The 14,449-nt window shown below is 51.7% G+C and overlaps 2 protein-coding genes across 2 annotated transcripts; one reads left to right on the top strand and one right to left on the bottom strand.

Annotated features, from left to right (window-relative positions):
• Nucleotides 1–150: 150 nt before the first annotated feature.
• On the bottom strand, nt 151–8,803 carry POLDIP2 (DNA polymerase delta interacting protein 2). The gene is made up of 11 exons (XM_047080737.1): nt 8,596–8,803; nt 7,174–7,255; nt 6,215–6,312; nt 5,427–5,523; nt 5,181–5,256; nt 4,838–4,945; nt 4,238–4,374; nt 3,443–3,469; nt 3,112–3,237; nt 1,992–2,071; nt 151–1,199 (listed from the first exon to the last, which is right to left on the bottom strand). Exons 1-11 carry the CDS (start codon nt 8,754–8,756, stop codon nt 1,085–1,087), a joined length of 1,107 nt encoding a protein of 368 aa, XP_046936693.1. The 5' UTR covers nt 8,757–8,803; the 3' UTR covers nt 151–1,084.
• Nucleotides 8,804–8,967: 164 nt separating this feature from the next.
• Nucleotides 8,968–13,275, top strand: TMEM199 (transmembrane protein 199). Its single transcript, XM_047080913.1, has 6 exons — nt 8,968–9,178; nt 10,192–10,265; nt 10,617–10,706; nt 11,223–11,265; nt 11,485–11,597; nt 11,871–13,275. The coding sequence occupies exons 1-6, from the start codon at nt 8,968–8,970 to the stop codon at nt 11,964–11,966; spliced, it is 627 nt and encodes a 208-aa protein (XP_046936869.1). The 3' UTR covers nt 11,967–13,275.
• The last annotated feature ends 1,174 nt before the right edge of the window (nt 13,276–14,449 follow it).

Below are 14,449 nucleotides of genomic sequence, written 5' to 3'. Positions count from 1 at the left end.
CGGTGGTTATAGCTGGGTCAGCGCAGTGCTATGGCCCTGGTTCTCGTGTTTCTGTTCACCACCTTGTGTTTTCCCTGCGTCACAATCCTATTGCACTCCGTGGCCCTGCAACCCTGGCTCCCCCTGGTGGAGGATTAAGGACAACACTAGTAAGGGCTGGAACTGAGATTTAATATTAATTCAAGAATAAACAACCTCTTTGACAATCACTACGGTAGGAGGGAAGCAGGAATCCTAAGATTCAGGGGAAAATGCAGCACATTTCTTCTCTGGCTCTTGGAGATGTGTGAGCAAGCAGCTCAGAAAGTAGCTTGGCTCAGTCACCGTCCATACGTACCTAAAGCTCCTCGCTGAGTTTCTGCATGGGTGGGCTGGAGGCCTGAGAGACGCGTGCTCATCTGGCAAGCCTGTTATTCCCGGGAACTCATGTGGCTTGCTGCCCTCCTTCCCAGGCTCAGGGAAGCCAGCGATGTCCATGGCTGGCCAGTGCTGAGAGCTTGAGCCCGATGTTGGCCTCCTGCTCTGCACTTGGCAGGATAAAGAAGGGGAGTCCAGTCTAGCCCCCACCCTGCTGGCTGGGGCACCGCGACCTTGGGAAACATCCAGCCAACCCCCAGCTTCGGGAGGGAAACCCATCCATACTCTAGTAGATGGGGCAGCTTCCTGGAAGGGCAGCAAGGAAAGCAACCAAAGGCCCCCAGGGCATCAAAAAGGGAGCCTGAGACCCCTGGGGGCAGAAATGGCGAGGGTGGCCAAGTGTGCACTGGTTTATTGACCAAACCTCATGTCTCAAACAACTCGTGTGACAGGCCAGGAAACCCCAGGCCCTGTGGCAGCCAAACACAGAATTCCTGGTGGAAAGGTTTACTGGAACACAGTGTAGCCAGGGGAAGCCAGCCTCAGAGGAGTCCTACACGGGTCTTCCGGAGAAAATTATACCCACCCACCAAAAAAGCCCACGATCAAATGGTGCAAACGACAGACAGACCCACTGTGGCCCATGGTAAAGAGAGAGTTCTGCAGCAATTGTGGGACCAGAGCTGTTCTTCAGGGGCCGAGCCTAGGCACTCGGGCCTCAGCTGGCCTACCAGTGAAGGCCTGAGGGTGGTGTCTTCTCATCTTTATTGCTTTCCAGAGAGAAGGGAGGGATCCGGACATCAAAGTGGGAGCCATCAGGCCTCTCGAAGCGGAACGTGCCCCTGTGGTCAGAGAGCACCTGGGTTAGAGGGAGCGAAGGCTGAGGCCCCCCCCTAAGGATCTGGAGAGCCCTATGCCCTCAGCTCCAGAACTGAACACAGCAGGATGAGGCAGGCCTGGGCTCTCTTCTGCCTGGTCCGTGTCAGGATCACACTGATCCAGAAACCCAAGGGCCCTTCCTGGCCCTACATGAGAAAAGATACAGCTGCCCTGATTCTGGCCCTCAGATGCACACTGCGTGAGCTACCCAACTCTACTTCCAGGTTAAGGAGTGAACCACCCAGGGAAAGAACCAACTACATAAGCACCAGACCTCTTCGGCCCAAGTCCTCAGTCCACAAAATCACAGGGAAACTAGAACACAGGTAGTTATAAAAAATCAGACATGGAGGGCACCTGGGTGGCTCAATTGGTTGAGTGTCCAACTCTTGATTTCGGCCCAGGTCATGATCCCAGAGTCGTGGGACTGAGCCCCGAGTTGGGCTCCGTGCTGAGCATGGAGTCTGCTTAAGAGTGTCTCTCTCTCTCTCTCTCTCTCTCTCCCTCCCTCCCTCCCTCCCTCCCTCCTTCCCCCCTCCCTCTCTCTCCCCGGGTCGGGTCGTGCCTCTCTCTCTAAAAAAAAAAAAAAAAAAAAAAAAAAAAAATCAAAGAAGTCCCACACAACAATGAACAGCAGAGAAGTCTCCACTGCAAGACGTAACCTGGCCCAGAATTCACCGCAAACTGAGCTCTCACTTTTCTGACCTGCAGCTGTGTCTGTGGAGTCTCGGTGCCCCGTCCCGGCACGTACTTACCACATGTGCCCGCTGGAAGCTTGCAGGGAGACGTGGCTGCTGTACTGGAACGCAGGCTGCTCCTTGGATAGCACTGGCTCCTGTAAGGGTGTGGACAAGATAGGTAAGGCCAGACAAGCTCCTGTACCCCGGGGGCCACATGCTGACTGTTCATCAGGACTGGATGCCCCCTCATGCTTCCCACAATGACTGCCTGCCAGTACCTCCTCCCACAGCATGGCCACTGACCCCGGACTTTAATTCGGATTCTGGGAAAGAGAAACTCAGACCGAACGTCTGTGGGCCCTGGGCAAAGATCACAGGCACAGGACCTACTCTGTAAATACCCCTTCCAGCGCCCATTCACTGAGTGCCCAAGAGCCAGGCACCATGTGCTCTGCCAACCTCTGCTGACTTAAATCTGCTAATAATTAGGAGGTAATAGGTGTGATCCCCATTTTAGCAGGAAAAAACTGAGATTTCCAGTTAAATAACTGGCCCAAAGTTATGTGAGGAGTAAACCACACACAGCTGGCATTCAGACCATCTAACTCCAAAGCGCTGTTCTTACTCAGTATCCCACCCTGCCTCCCAAGTCCCTACTGACTTGGATAAATGCATGTTACATGTGGCCCCTGGCCATTTCTTGTGCCTTATTTCTCAGGAGACAGGGTGGGGTAATGCACAGTTTGCAAAATCAGATCTCATGGGCCAAAAGAGGATGCAGGCATGTAAGGAGGCAGAGGAAGGACAACCAGGAGTAGTGGTTGGGGACGGGGTGGGGTGGGGGGGAGCCCCAGCTAAGGGCGCTCAAATTCATATTTTTAGTAAGGCTCCGTGCTGGCAACAAGAACTCTACACAAACTTCGACGTCAGACTCACTTGGATTCAAATCCAGGTCCCGCTACTACTAGCCACAGGACTGTGGGCTATTTAGTTAGCTTCGCTGTCCCTTCATCTGTGGGACAGGCTGTAAGAAACCTATCTCACAGGGTCGTTGTAAGGTTTCATCCAAAGCAGCCCAATGTGCTCACACACAAAGCCTCTGGTCCCTAGCCACAGAACAGGACAGCGTGCACTCAGCCCCCAGGCCTGCCGGGCAGGACCACGAACCGGGCATTACCGGCCTGATGATGCTCACCCTGCCCACCACCCCTCGGCCTCGCACTGTCTCCAGGGTGCCGGACAAACTGAATATCCTCCAGTGTCGCTCCCGAAGCTGCACCACGTCGCTGTCGAGGTTCTCTAAGCGGATACAGTAGCGCCACTGTGGGGGCAGAGGAGAGAGTTCACATCTGAGAAAGAACAGACCTTGGGCCAGTCCCCCCAGAATTCCAGGAGAGCAAAAGGCAACAAAAAGTGACATCTGCAGCACACAGCCGTATCCCCCGGAGGCAAACTCCCCACCTCCCCCTGCCCCCCACACCGGGCACAACTCCTGAGCTTCTCTCCTCCCACAGGGAAACACTCACCCAGTAGACATGGGAATTCTGGGCTTCCTGGGGGGGAAAAAAAAAATTAAGTCCCAGAGGGCAGGACCAAGTCCGTTCCAATCAACATCTCTCCAACTGAGTAGACGTGTTCCTGGAAGGTTACGGAGGCAGAACAATGCTGCAAATGTCTGTGGGGTGATCGCTGAACTACGGCCAACAAGCCCAAATGGAGGCCGCTTCCCCTGGACCGATCTCTGGCCTCCCTCCTCCTCATTCTATCAAGATCACCAGCGGAGCTGGATGCCAACGGAAATCAGCCACAAGGCCCTTCCCTTCTCTCCGGTCTTCCAGCTGCTGCCCCAGCCCCTACAGCCACTGCTGGCCCAGGCCACTGCCCCCCTCTGCCCTTCCGTAGCCCAACAGCGTTACGATACCCAATATGCTCTATGCTGGCCTCTCCCACTACCAGGAGCTCCTCCTGGAAGGCAGGGCCAGTGTTTCATTTCTTTTTGAGGCTCACAACCAGGCAAGAAATAACCCAATAAATATCTACTACATACAATGTGTGAAGATCAGCCTCTGCTGATTTAAACACGCACATATGTATTCTGCACACACACATACACGGGATGCCCTTTGAACCAGAAGAGAAGGAAAGTTAGCCTGGAGGACTCCTTCCCAGAACCTGAGTGTCTCCCTGCTCTAGGTCTTAGTGTTGATCTAATGTGTGCAGCACTTGGAAGCAGAACCCACTCTCTGTCAGTCACACGGGGGCACCACAGGCAACCGGGGCCTATCCCTGAGGGATGGGGCCCAGGCCAGGCACATACATACCCTCATGCCCATGTAGAAGGGGATGACTGTGACACGAATGTTCTCAGTTGTTTCCCGGTGGACATCAGAGAGTTCCAGCCAGGGGTGATTCTTCTCCTGCCAGGCCCGTAGCGTCTCCCGAGCCACAAAAGGGGGTGCTGGGGCAAGATATAACTGGTTGGTCCAGGCCAGAGTCCCGGGTGTTGCACTCATTCTCCAACTGCCCCTCCTAGAAAACTCTTCCCAATTCTGACCCAGCCAAATAAGGCACCCAAACATAAAGCAAAAGCACGGGATGGAAAAAGGCCCAGAGCTGCCAGGAATAAGCCCGGAGGTCTGTGACATGGTGGGAAGAGAAATGGGCTGGGAGTGAGGAGCCCAAGTTTTCAGACCCTGCTGCAACCATGACCTTGCCTCTAACTAGCAACCTTGATTCCCTTCTTATCACCTGAGCCTCAGTTTCCATATCTGTTAGGCAGAGACAACAATCATCCACCTGACTTGGTATGCTAATGGGAGGCTGAATAAGGTTGTGGGTATACAGCTTTGAAGTTACTTCTATGCTACTGTCTTTGAAGAAAGGGCCCTTCCATTACAGCTTCTTTTCTTGAGAGAGATCACCTTTTGTCTGGTCATACAGAAGGAATCTTTCAAACAGCTCATGCTGGATGGGAACCTGATCAGTGGAGGTGTAGGGGAGGATGTCTTCATGGCTGACATAATCCAAGCCTGGCACAGAGAGAGAAAAGAGACGGTGAAACTCACAGAGGAAAGGGGAGGAACAAGGCTGGGAAGAAACAGAATTCCTGGCCTTGTCTCAAGGTGGGACGAGCCTGGCACCAGCAGTCTCAGCCACCATAATCCCTCCCAGTAGATTAAAGGACGTCAGAAAGGCATCGGCATCTTCTCGCTGAGAGACACCAGACCTCTCATCGACGGGCACATTCAGATGCTCACTACTCACCTGGGATGGCATAGAGGGCCCGGCTGTCATCATGGTTAGCCAAGAAAGTCACAGCTTCTGTCTGAGATCTCTGAGACTAGGGCAAGAAGCGAGTCAGAGATTTTCTTAGTCGCTATCCAGTCCTGAGAACTCAGGGCCCAGTGCTGATCTGGGCTCTATTTGACCCTTCTCCCTCCCTCTGTCCCCATCGGGCTCAGGCCTTTCCCATGGAGAGAAACCCCCAGCCCAGCCATCTTGCTTACTTACTATATGTGGACAATCTCGGGCATCAATCAGCACCTGATAGTAAGTGTGAGTTTTGCCTTTCACCTCCTTAGAGCCATGGCCAGCAGGATTCTCTGCTCTGTAGGGTAGGGTAGGGGAAGAAGCCTAAGATCACCCCAAGAGAAAGAGAAGCAGTGCCTGCCCTAGCTCCCTACCTCCTCACCTCAACAGACTAGTGCCTGACCGGAAGGGGCTTTGGCATAAGCCAGGTACCGGCACAGCAACACCCCGGCCCAGCCGGGGGTAACAGAGGAACACGGGGGACCCACTGTGCAGAGTCACCATTTGTCTTACTCTCTGGCTACTCCTTGGAAAGGGGCCAAGTTGAAAAATTCAAATTGCTGCCTCCTTCCAATCCTGGAGCCCCAGGTACCCCGCTCTTCTCGCATCCCTGGGGGCTGTCTCTGATGACTTAATGGAGCTGGGCCTTTTCTGTTTTAATGTATTCCAGGGAAAAGAGATTGAAAGATTCTAACTGAATGCCAAGAAATCAAGAAAATCAGTCCCTCAAATGCCTTCTGGGCTACTTATAATGCAAACAGAGAACAGCTTGGGAAAGCATCCTGGGAGGGCCTAAAGGGACCCTCTGGCATAAGACTGTCCCTGGCACTCAGCACTTTTGTCTCCATGGTGTCCAGGAAGTACTCTGGGACTGTTCCGATGGCCCAGGAGGATATTGGATTCACCCCTGGGACCCCAATTACGTATGTCGGCCATGACTCAGGCCTCCTCCTAAGGGTACCATGAGGCACAATGACAGGGGTACTTACTTCTCGGGAGCCGCAGAAGCCACATCCCGGTCATAGAGTCGGGCCTGCCAGGGAAACAGGACGACACCTCGGTAGCCAAAAACACTATGAAGAAAGAGCTAGGAGGGAAGAGAGGTCTCCGTGAGCGTGCAGTCCCCAAGTCCTTGCAGGTGGGACCCAGACTGCTAAGCAGCACAGGTAGCCGCAACACCAGACGTCTTGCCAGTCTTTCTCTTAAACTCTGTGACCCACCCCCCACCAGCTTCAGGACACTCTTATCCCCCGCCCCCTCTTCACCTGGCTGACTTCTGCTGATCCTTCAGGCTGTAGCTTAAATCTCTAGGAAGACTTCCCTGACCTCCCCTCCACTTCGCACAGTGCTTGGCCACCAACCCCATCATAGTTTGTCTCTAGACTGCCAACTCCACAAAGGTATTGCTTTCTGATTCAACTCCTATACACACCCGGTCCACTGCAGGCAAACCAAAAAAAGGGGGTGGGAGGGTGGGGACGAGGAGTTGAATTAAAAAAAAAAAAAAAAGTCCTGACTTACAAGGGGTCTCAATCTATCTCAGTGGATCTGGCACAAAGCTGATACAAAAACAAGAGCCTCACACCCACAGCTTATATGACACTGCAATCAATTCAACTATGACGAAGCATCAAAAGTTTCCTTTCCTAAAAGCTCCCTCCACAGGCTTCCCACCATCCACTATATTACAGGACTCTTCAACAACCTGGCTCTTTCCTCGCTGTGGCCCACATTACCTCTGTCCATGCTAACTTGGAAAGGGAACCCAGTGACACGTGAAATGGATTCAAATCCAAGAAAACAGAAACCCCATCTCGAATTTGTGATTCCGATCTGGCACTAGACACCAAGGCGGAAAACTGTTAACAGCTGGGTCTATGACCAAAGCTGATGCTTTCAGAAACAGGGCGCACCTCGAAAATGAAAGATGACCCAGCTCGGCACTCACCTGCCCAGTCTCATATTTTCCATTCTGTTTTGGCACCTCAAACACACCAACTGTCTCCAAAACTTTGCCCTCTGGTCGGTTTCTGATTAGGATGGAAAAGAACAAGCAGCTGAAGAGCTGAGAAGGTAATGGTACCTACAGCAACAGAAAAAGCTACCAGGGTACTTACAGAGGGGCCAGGCAGAGGAGCAGGTGAAGCAGGTAAGGGTCCTGCCAAACCACCACTCCAAATTCTGCCTTTCCCTCTTTTAGGTCCTGCCTCAGTTTCTGTGTTAGGTCTGACTGCACCCAGACCCTTTCTTCTCTCTCTGCCTTCCTCATATCATGCCCTCCCACCATTATTTGTATCCCTTGCCTCTGTTTCTTCCCTGACCCACCCTCCTGACCTCCCACAGCATTTTAACCGACCTTCCCACCTTGCATTTCTGTTATTTGTGCCCGTGTCTTATCTCCACTAGAGACTGTAGGTTCCCTGGGAGCAATGCCTATGTCTGATTAGTCTGTGTTTCCCCTCAGAGCCTAGTGTATATGAGGTACTCAAAAAATATTTGTTCTGTAATTATTCCATCTCTATCTACCCCCCTAAACTGCAGCCTTCACCCTGCCCTTGGAGGGCATCATCTCCAGATGTCCTGCCATGCTCCCTGCACTGCACTTAGTAGTCTCTAAATCTGGTTTTTGTTCGGATTTACAGCAAATTTCACAGGGGTCTTAAACTGCAAATAGTGATCATCTCTCCCCAATACCAGGGTCTAATCTCAGCCACTAAAAGGTCAGTGTTCTGTGACCTCTCTGGACAGGGCTGCTCTTTCTAGGGGTCCTTCAAAGGTCTGCTATTCTTAGTATTTTGGAGATGTGAACCTTATGCTTCCTCTCACTTGATCCTCCAGCCCCAATGTGATCTGCCTGTCCCATGGCTAGAGACAATGTTCACATCACCCCCATGGCCTCCGAACCCCCTCCCCAAGTCACACAGAAAGAACCAGTTTCCCCAAGGTCAGGCTGAAACCTGGAACCCACGCAGGGCCCACACTCAAGAGTCCTGCTTCCCACTTCGAGCATCTTTCTTTGGGAGGCCTTGTCCCAATCCGGGGCTGGGGGTTCAAGTCAAAAGCCCTAGGGCTTCATTAAAGGGCTGCCCATTAACAACAGCGCTCGGGATCCCCATTTGGGGAGGTAGGATTCGTTCCGGGAGGGTTGCTAGCTCCCCTTCAGAGCCAGCCCTGCGCAACCCAGGGCTCTGGGCCGCGCTCCCTTCTCTGTTCCTGGCACACATCCCAGCCAGGGCAGGTCGGCTCCCGGCCGGGACCCTCTCCCAAGTCGAACTCCAATCACCCTCTGCCGGCCCGGCCTCCTGCCTCCTCGCTGACCGAGAACACGCTCCCTGGGTTCCACGTACGGCCCCCGCGCTCCGTCCCTCACCGGGACGAGAGGTGCCTCCGCGTCGTCGTGGTCGCCGCTGGTGGGAAGGCCCCAGCTCCACCCGCCGCACAGAGCGGCCTCGGCCCCCGGGCCCCGGTTAGCGAGCGGGACCACCAGCGGCTGCCCACGGCCAGGGCCCGTCGGGCCACACAGCCCGCCATGTCCCGCCCGAGCGCCCGCTCGGCTGCTGACTCTGGGCCCAACCCGCGGCCGGGAGGCGTTCTGCCCCCCCGCCCCACACTGCCCCGCGCCGCGTCCCCGCCCCCTTGGCCCTCTGCCCCGCCTCGTCCCGCTCCGCGAACTCCATGCTCCTTCCGGTGCGCGATGGGCGGAAGTCCCGGCCCCGGGTCACCTGACCATAAGCCGCTGGACATGGCGTCTCGCTTGGTTGCCGGCGAGCGGCTGGTGCGCGCCTTGGGCCCCGGCGGGGAGCTGGAGCCAGAACAGCTGCCCCGGAAGCTGCGGGCAGAACTTGAGACCGCGCTAGGGAAGAAGCCCAAGAGTGGTGATTTTCCCAGTGGCTCCGCGCGCCTGGTTTCTTTCCGCTTGATCCGAGATCTGCATCAGTACTTGAGAGAGAGGGGTGAGCCCCAGTCTCCAACCCGGACTCGCCTCCGTTTTTCCAGAGTCTTGTCCTTCCTGAGCCTTTTCCTACCTCTGTCATCGCTATGAGGGGGGGGGGGGAATCCATCACTCTCCTTCGCCCGCGAACGGCCATCTAGCCAACCCAAGAGTCACCTCATAAACCGTAGGGCAGCCCACTGGCTTAACAACTTCCATGGGGATTTCTCGTGGATGACCAAATTTACTTGTGCACTTTTTTTTCTCTTGAAAGTCTCCTCGTGAACTACCAGGCCTACTTAGGGCCGCCTGATCTTTGAGGAAGACCAGGTCTACTTAGAATAGTGAGCTTGTCCTGTTTGGGGATCTGGATTTCTTTCCATCTCAAAAACAAGTTAAATCTGATAGTTTATTTTTTGTTTTGTTTCTGTTTTTTTTTTTTTTTTTTTTACATAGGATTATGGAAAGCTCTGTTCAAAGACCTGAACTGGAGTAGCATCTGAGTCCCAGTCCTAGCTCTGCCACAAACTTCCCTTGGAGAAGTCATTTCCTTTCATTGGGTCTCAGTTCCCTTAACTGTAAAGGGAGGGACTAAGACCACACTGGCTTGTCAGGTCTTTTGCCATAATTAGCATGGCTTGCCTAGACATACAAAAGGTAGACTATAGAGGTCATCTAGTACACTGTCCTCTGAGTATTTAGCATTACTGTGACCGAAAACTATATTGGGCAGTTCTGTTGTGGCTGCAGCATGACCTAATCTAAAGGCAAGTGTAAGTGGCTTACGTGTTAGTTGTGACATTGGCAAGATAATTGAGAGCTGACATTCAAAAGTCAGTATGCGCATTAGGAGATACTTATGTGGAATTGTCTTTGATTCTTCTCAATTGAAAATGATCTTGGAGATGAATTGAGATACGAATGGCCATACTTTGTTTTGGTAGAAAGAATAGAAGGACTAGACCCTTCTCTGATCTTAATCCTTCGACCTCAGTTCTATTTATCATTATGTTTGTGGAAATCTTTTCTTTCCAGGTTCCACACTATACCTTCATGAGCTCCTAGAAGGCAGTGAAATCTATCTCCCAGAGGTTGTGAAGCCTCCCCGGGTATGTAAGGGATATATTTGTGAGAGTGGGTATTGGCTGAATTGGACTTATTCGTGATACATTCAGATTTATGAATCAGTCTTTGGGCTCAGACATTTGTCTTTTAAATCCTTGAGAGCCGGGGTGGGAGATCTGGATATTGTTCTGCTTTGACTGCTTGGAAAACAGATTCCCAGCACCCCCGCTCCCTCCCCCCCCCACACACACAAAAATTTTCCTAAACAGTGGGGGCAGAACTGGTACATGAATCTCTTGGCACCCTTAGCAGTGCTTTGCCCCCTGAGACCAGTGGTTGTGACTTGCTTTCTAGAAAGCTGGGAATATCTTTGTCATTTGATTTTTCTGCCCCAGAACCCAGAGCTAGTTGCCCGTTTGGAGAAGATTAAGATACAGCTGGCCAACGAGGAATATAAGCGGATCACCCACAATGTCACCTGTCAGGTAAGGGCCTGCTCTTCAGTACCTGGACTGAGTAGCCCCTGAAAGCAGAGCCCTGCGCTGGGAAGAGGTACATAGGGAAGAAACAACATGGAAGCTTGGTTTTTATACTCTTCAGGGACCATCGAAGCTCTGTGCTGCCTACAAACCCAGTCTAATTCCCAACTCCCTAACTGAGACTCTGGGCTCAGATGGTGACTGATTCTTAAAAGTGGTAGAGATGGAGACAAGCCTTGGAGCCTTTCTTCTGACAGGGCTCCCTATTATTCTGTGGCATGCTCCTGCCCTGGAGCAGGAGAGGAGTAGATGGGTATTGGGAGCCTATACCCTTCCTCTGAAATGCTTGATCTGTGGTCCAGAAAAGAATCCAGTCGGTCCCAGACAACAGAATCCATGGAGAAGGCAGAGTTAATGTGTTGGGGAATAAAGAGAGCAGAGCCCAGACTGACAAATGGGTGTTCTCTGGGCCACCTCTGAGCTGCTTCCATTCTGAAATCATTTGCATTTTCTTTTTCCCAGGATTCGAGGCACGGTGGGACTCTTAGTGACCTCGGAAAGCAAGGTGAGCTGCTAGGCAATCAGATTGCTAAAGCCTCTCCCTGGGAGGGGTTGGTCATGGCACTTCTTTTCCACCCCAGTGCTCTGGGTTTAAGCCTAAGCTATTCAGCCTTGCCGTTAGAGGGTAACCCACTTGATGGGGGAGGGGCAGTCCTGAGATAAGAGGGCAGGCCTCATGGAGGATGCTGACCTAAAGGTTTCTTCCCTGGGTTCTTCCCCAAAGTGAGGTCAGTGAAAGCTCTGGTCATCACCATCTTCAACTTTATTGTCACGGTAGCAGCTGCCTTCGTCTGCACTTACCTTGGAAGCCAATATATCTTCACAGAAATGGCCTCAGTAAGTAGGCACTGGGCAGGGCAGGGTGCCCCAGGTGGGGGTATTGGTGGAAGAGGGAGGAAGGTATGTGAAGGTGCCTTGAACAAGTTAGGTGTTAAACAAACATTTAGAGGAGGAGCATTGAGCTGTCCAGCAGTCATGGAGGTACATAATAACCTGAAGAGAATCCAGATCCTCTTTTCTTCCCTTCCCCCCATTCTTCTTAGAGGTGCTGGAGGCTGCAGAGTTGGATGCTGACCTGCATCCCCTAAGCCTGGTTCTCTCTCTCCCCAGCGGGTCCTGGCTGCATTGATCGTGGCCTCTGTGGTGGGTCTGGCCGAGCTGTATGTCATGGTGCGGGCGATGGAAGGCGAATTGGGAGAGCTTTGATGGTTCCTCATCAAAGTGTGGAGTGGATTTTGGGAGACTCCAGGCTCCCAGCTGCCAGTCACTGACTCTCAGTCAACCTGTCAGGCTCTTCGTCCTCAGCTCCGGTTAGAGGGCCAAGCCAAGACCACCTGCTGGTCCTGCAGGGGGCGGGGAGGGCATCCTCTGTCAATTTCCAGAGGGGCAGTAAAAGAGACTGAGACAACAACTGAAAAGAACTGGTCTTTCAGTACCTTCTCCTGAACCCAGTGCCCATCTGCCTTCTCCAGTCCATCTGGGCACTGCTGAGGCTGGGTTTTTCCATCAGGAGTAAATAGAATACAGGCCTTCCAAGAAGCAGACAGTACTGCCTTGAAATTGCCCAAGTGCATAAATTGATGGTCACCCTTGCTGCATACATCCTTGATGCAGACCTGTAATTTAGATCAGTAGGCTCCAAAAAAACAAAGGATTTCCTTTCTCCAGCTTGTGCCAGAAGAGGAACTGATCACAGGACATCGAATAAGAGAAAGGCGGGTTGGTATGGGATGGTGAAATTGGGAGCTAGGCAGCTACCTTTCTGGAATCTTCATTTCTGTCTTCATCTTCTTTCTTCCGCTTGCCTTTTTCACATTTTCTGTATGCTTCTGCCCATCTCTGCCACTCGTCAGCCTTCCTTAAACTTCCCACCTCCCCATCACCCTTTGCTCTGCCTCCAAAAATGAAACCAATTCAGATGGCAAAACAGTATGTGTGATTTTAATTGAAAATCTCTTTGTGCTTGTGTGTGTTGGTAGGAAGAGTATGCCTACCGTAGATTGTCTCAGCTAATAAAGGGAGATGTTCTTTGTAGGTATGGATTGTTGTCAGGTTTGACTGTATATGTGAACACGAAGAGACATACGCGTGAATATGTACGCGTAACATGAGTATGTACACATATTGTTATGTGTAAGCCTAATGGAGGATTTTTTATGTAGGTTCTTAAAATATTTGTGGGGGGCGGGGTGCTAAAAATAGTTTGTAAATGTGCATAGTTGAGTAACTGCTTTCCGTGGTTGCTTTTGGTCTTCACAACCATCCTGGAGGTTGGAAGAGGAAATGGTTTTAGGCCCCTCTTCCCGAAGACAAAGGCTGAGAGAGATCAGATGACCAGCTGTGGTCCTTCTTCTGTAAAGGGAGCCAAAGACTGTTAGGTTGTCCTGAAGTCCCTGTGTAATGTTAAACTTGCAAGAACTTAGATTAATGGTATAGTGATAAAGTCTGTATACGTGTACTTAAAAACTATTAGCGATAGTTATTTATTCAATAAATATTTATGGTATCCACTGTATTCTTATCTCAAGTCTTGTGACAACACAGAAGCCCAAAGATTCCTTAGTTCTGATCATCGTTCAGGGTCTGCTCCTAATGGTGTACTCCTTTCCATTTATTCACACCATGAGCTCCTGTGGTCTTTTGTTTTCTCCCAGGGTACTCTTCTGTTCTTGGAAAGAACATTGGCTCAGTAGACATTTGCTCTACAGTGTTTGCCAGTTTCTGCCAGTCTGAGCTTCTCCAGACAATATGTGAGAGAGAGGGAGGGTTCAGGTCCTTCTCTTCCACCATAGATCACTTTGTTGAGAAATCTTAGAATTTCTATTGTTGATTAAAAGGAATGTCAACTGTGAGAAGAAGTGCAGGTGGCATTTTATAATGTTTCTGGCAACCCAGTGTAGTTTAGAAGATGCACTGAATTTTTGTGGGGGTTCGTGGCTATACCAGTGCTGAACTCTGTGGGCCAGGTAGCCTGTTGTGCCCACATAGCCTTAAGCTTTCACATCCCCCAGATACCTGGATTGGAAGGTTAGAAGACTTCCAAATGTTAGATAAAGAGCAGGCCCCCTCAAACAGCTTCTGACCTAGGGCGTCTTCTTATCCTGAGATTGGAGTCCTTCCACACACACACCCCTTTCACTAGAATGGGGTCCTTACCTGATCCCAATCCCCTACTCAGAAGCCAACAGGCTTCTGTGGCATCGAACACTTACTGAGAACTCCTTTATGAGCCAAGTACTGTGCTAGCTTCTGGAGATCAAGGGGTAGAAGACCTAGTTCCTGCCAAGGAGATCTGCACCGGGCAAAGTGGTTTTTCATCCGCAAGGGCAGAGCTGGAGATAGCGATCAGGTGGCCTGTCCTCTGGCTCTCATTGCAGTGGAGGGAACTCTGCTCTCCGCCGCTTACTCCATCTCACCGTCCCATACTTTTCTCCAGTGCAGTCTGGGCCCAGGGCTTCCCAAAGGGGGGTGCTTGGCAGGAAGCCAGAGGAACAAGAAGTTTGGGGCCTTCCCAGTTTCTCATAGCCTGCTGTATGGAGAGGGAGAGGCAATTTGCATGAATTGAGAGCTTTTATAGCATGTCACACATCACATGTAGCCCTTTACTTAACATCATTGCTTCTCATGCCCAAAATGGAGAGAAGATACGTTATCCACCCCACCCCCCCCCACCCCACCCCACCCCCAGC

This window comes from Lynx rufus, unplaced genomic scaffold (genome assembly GCF_022079265.1).
Source record: "Lynx rufus isolate CCGP_SWC_20201006 ecotype Redwood Valley unplaced genomic scaffold, mLynRuf1.p SCAF_18, whole genome shotgun sequence".
Lineage (NCBI taxonomy): Eukaryota > Metazoa > Chordata > Mammalia > Carnivora > Felidae > Lynx > Lynx rufus.
The sequence above is the reverse complement of the archived record's forward strand: the minus strand, read 5'-3'. Positions and strand labels throughout refer to the sequence as shown.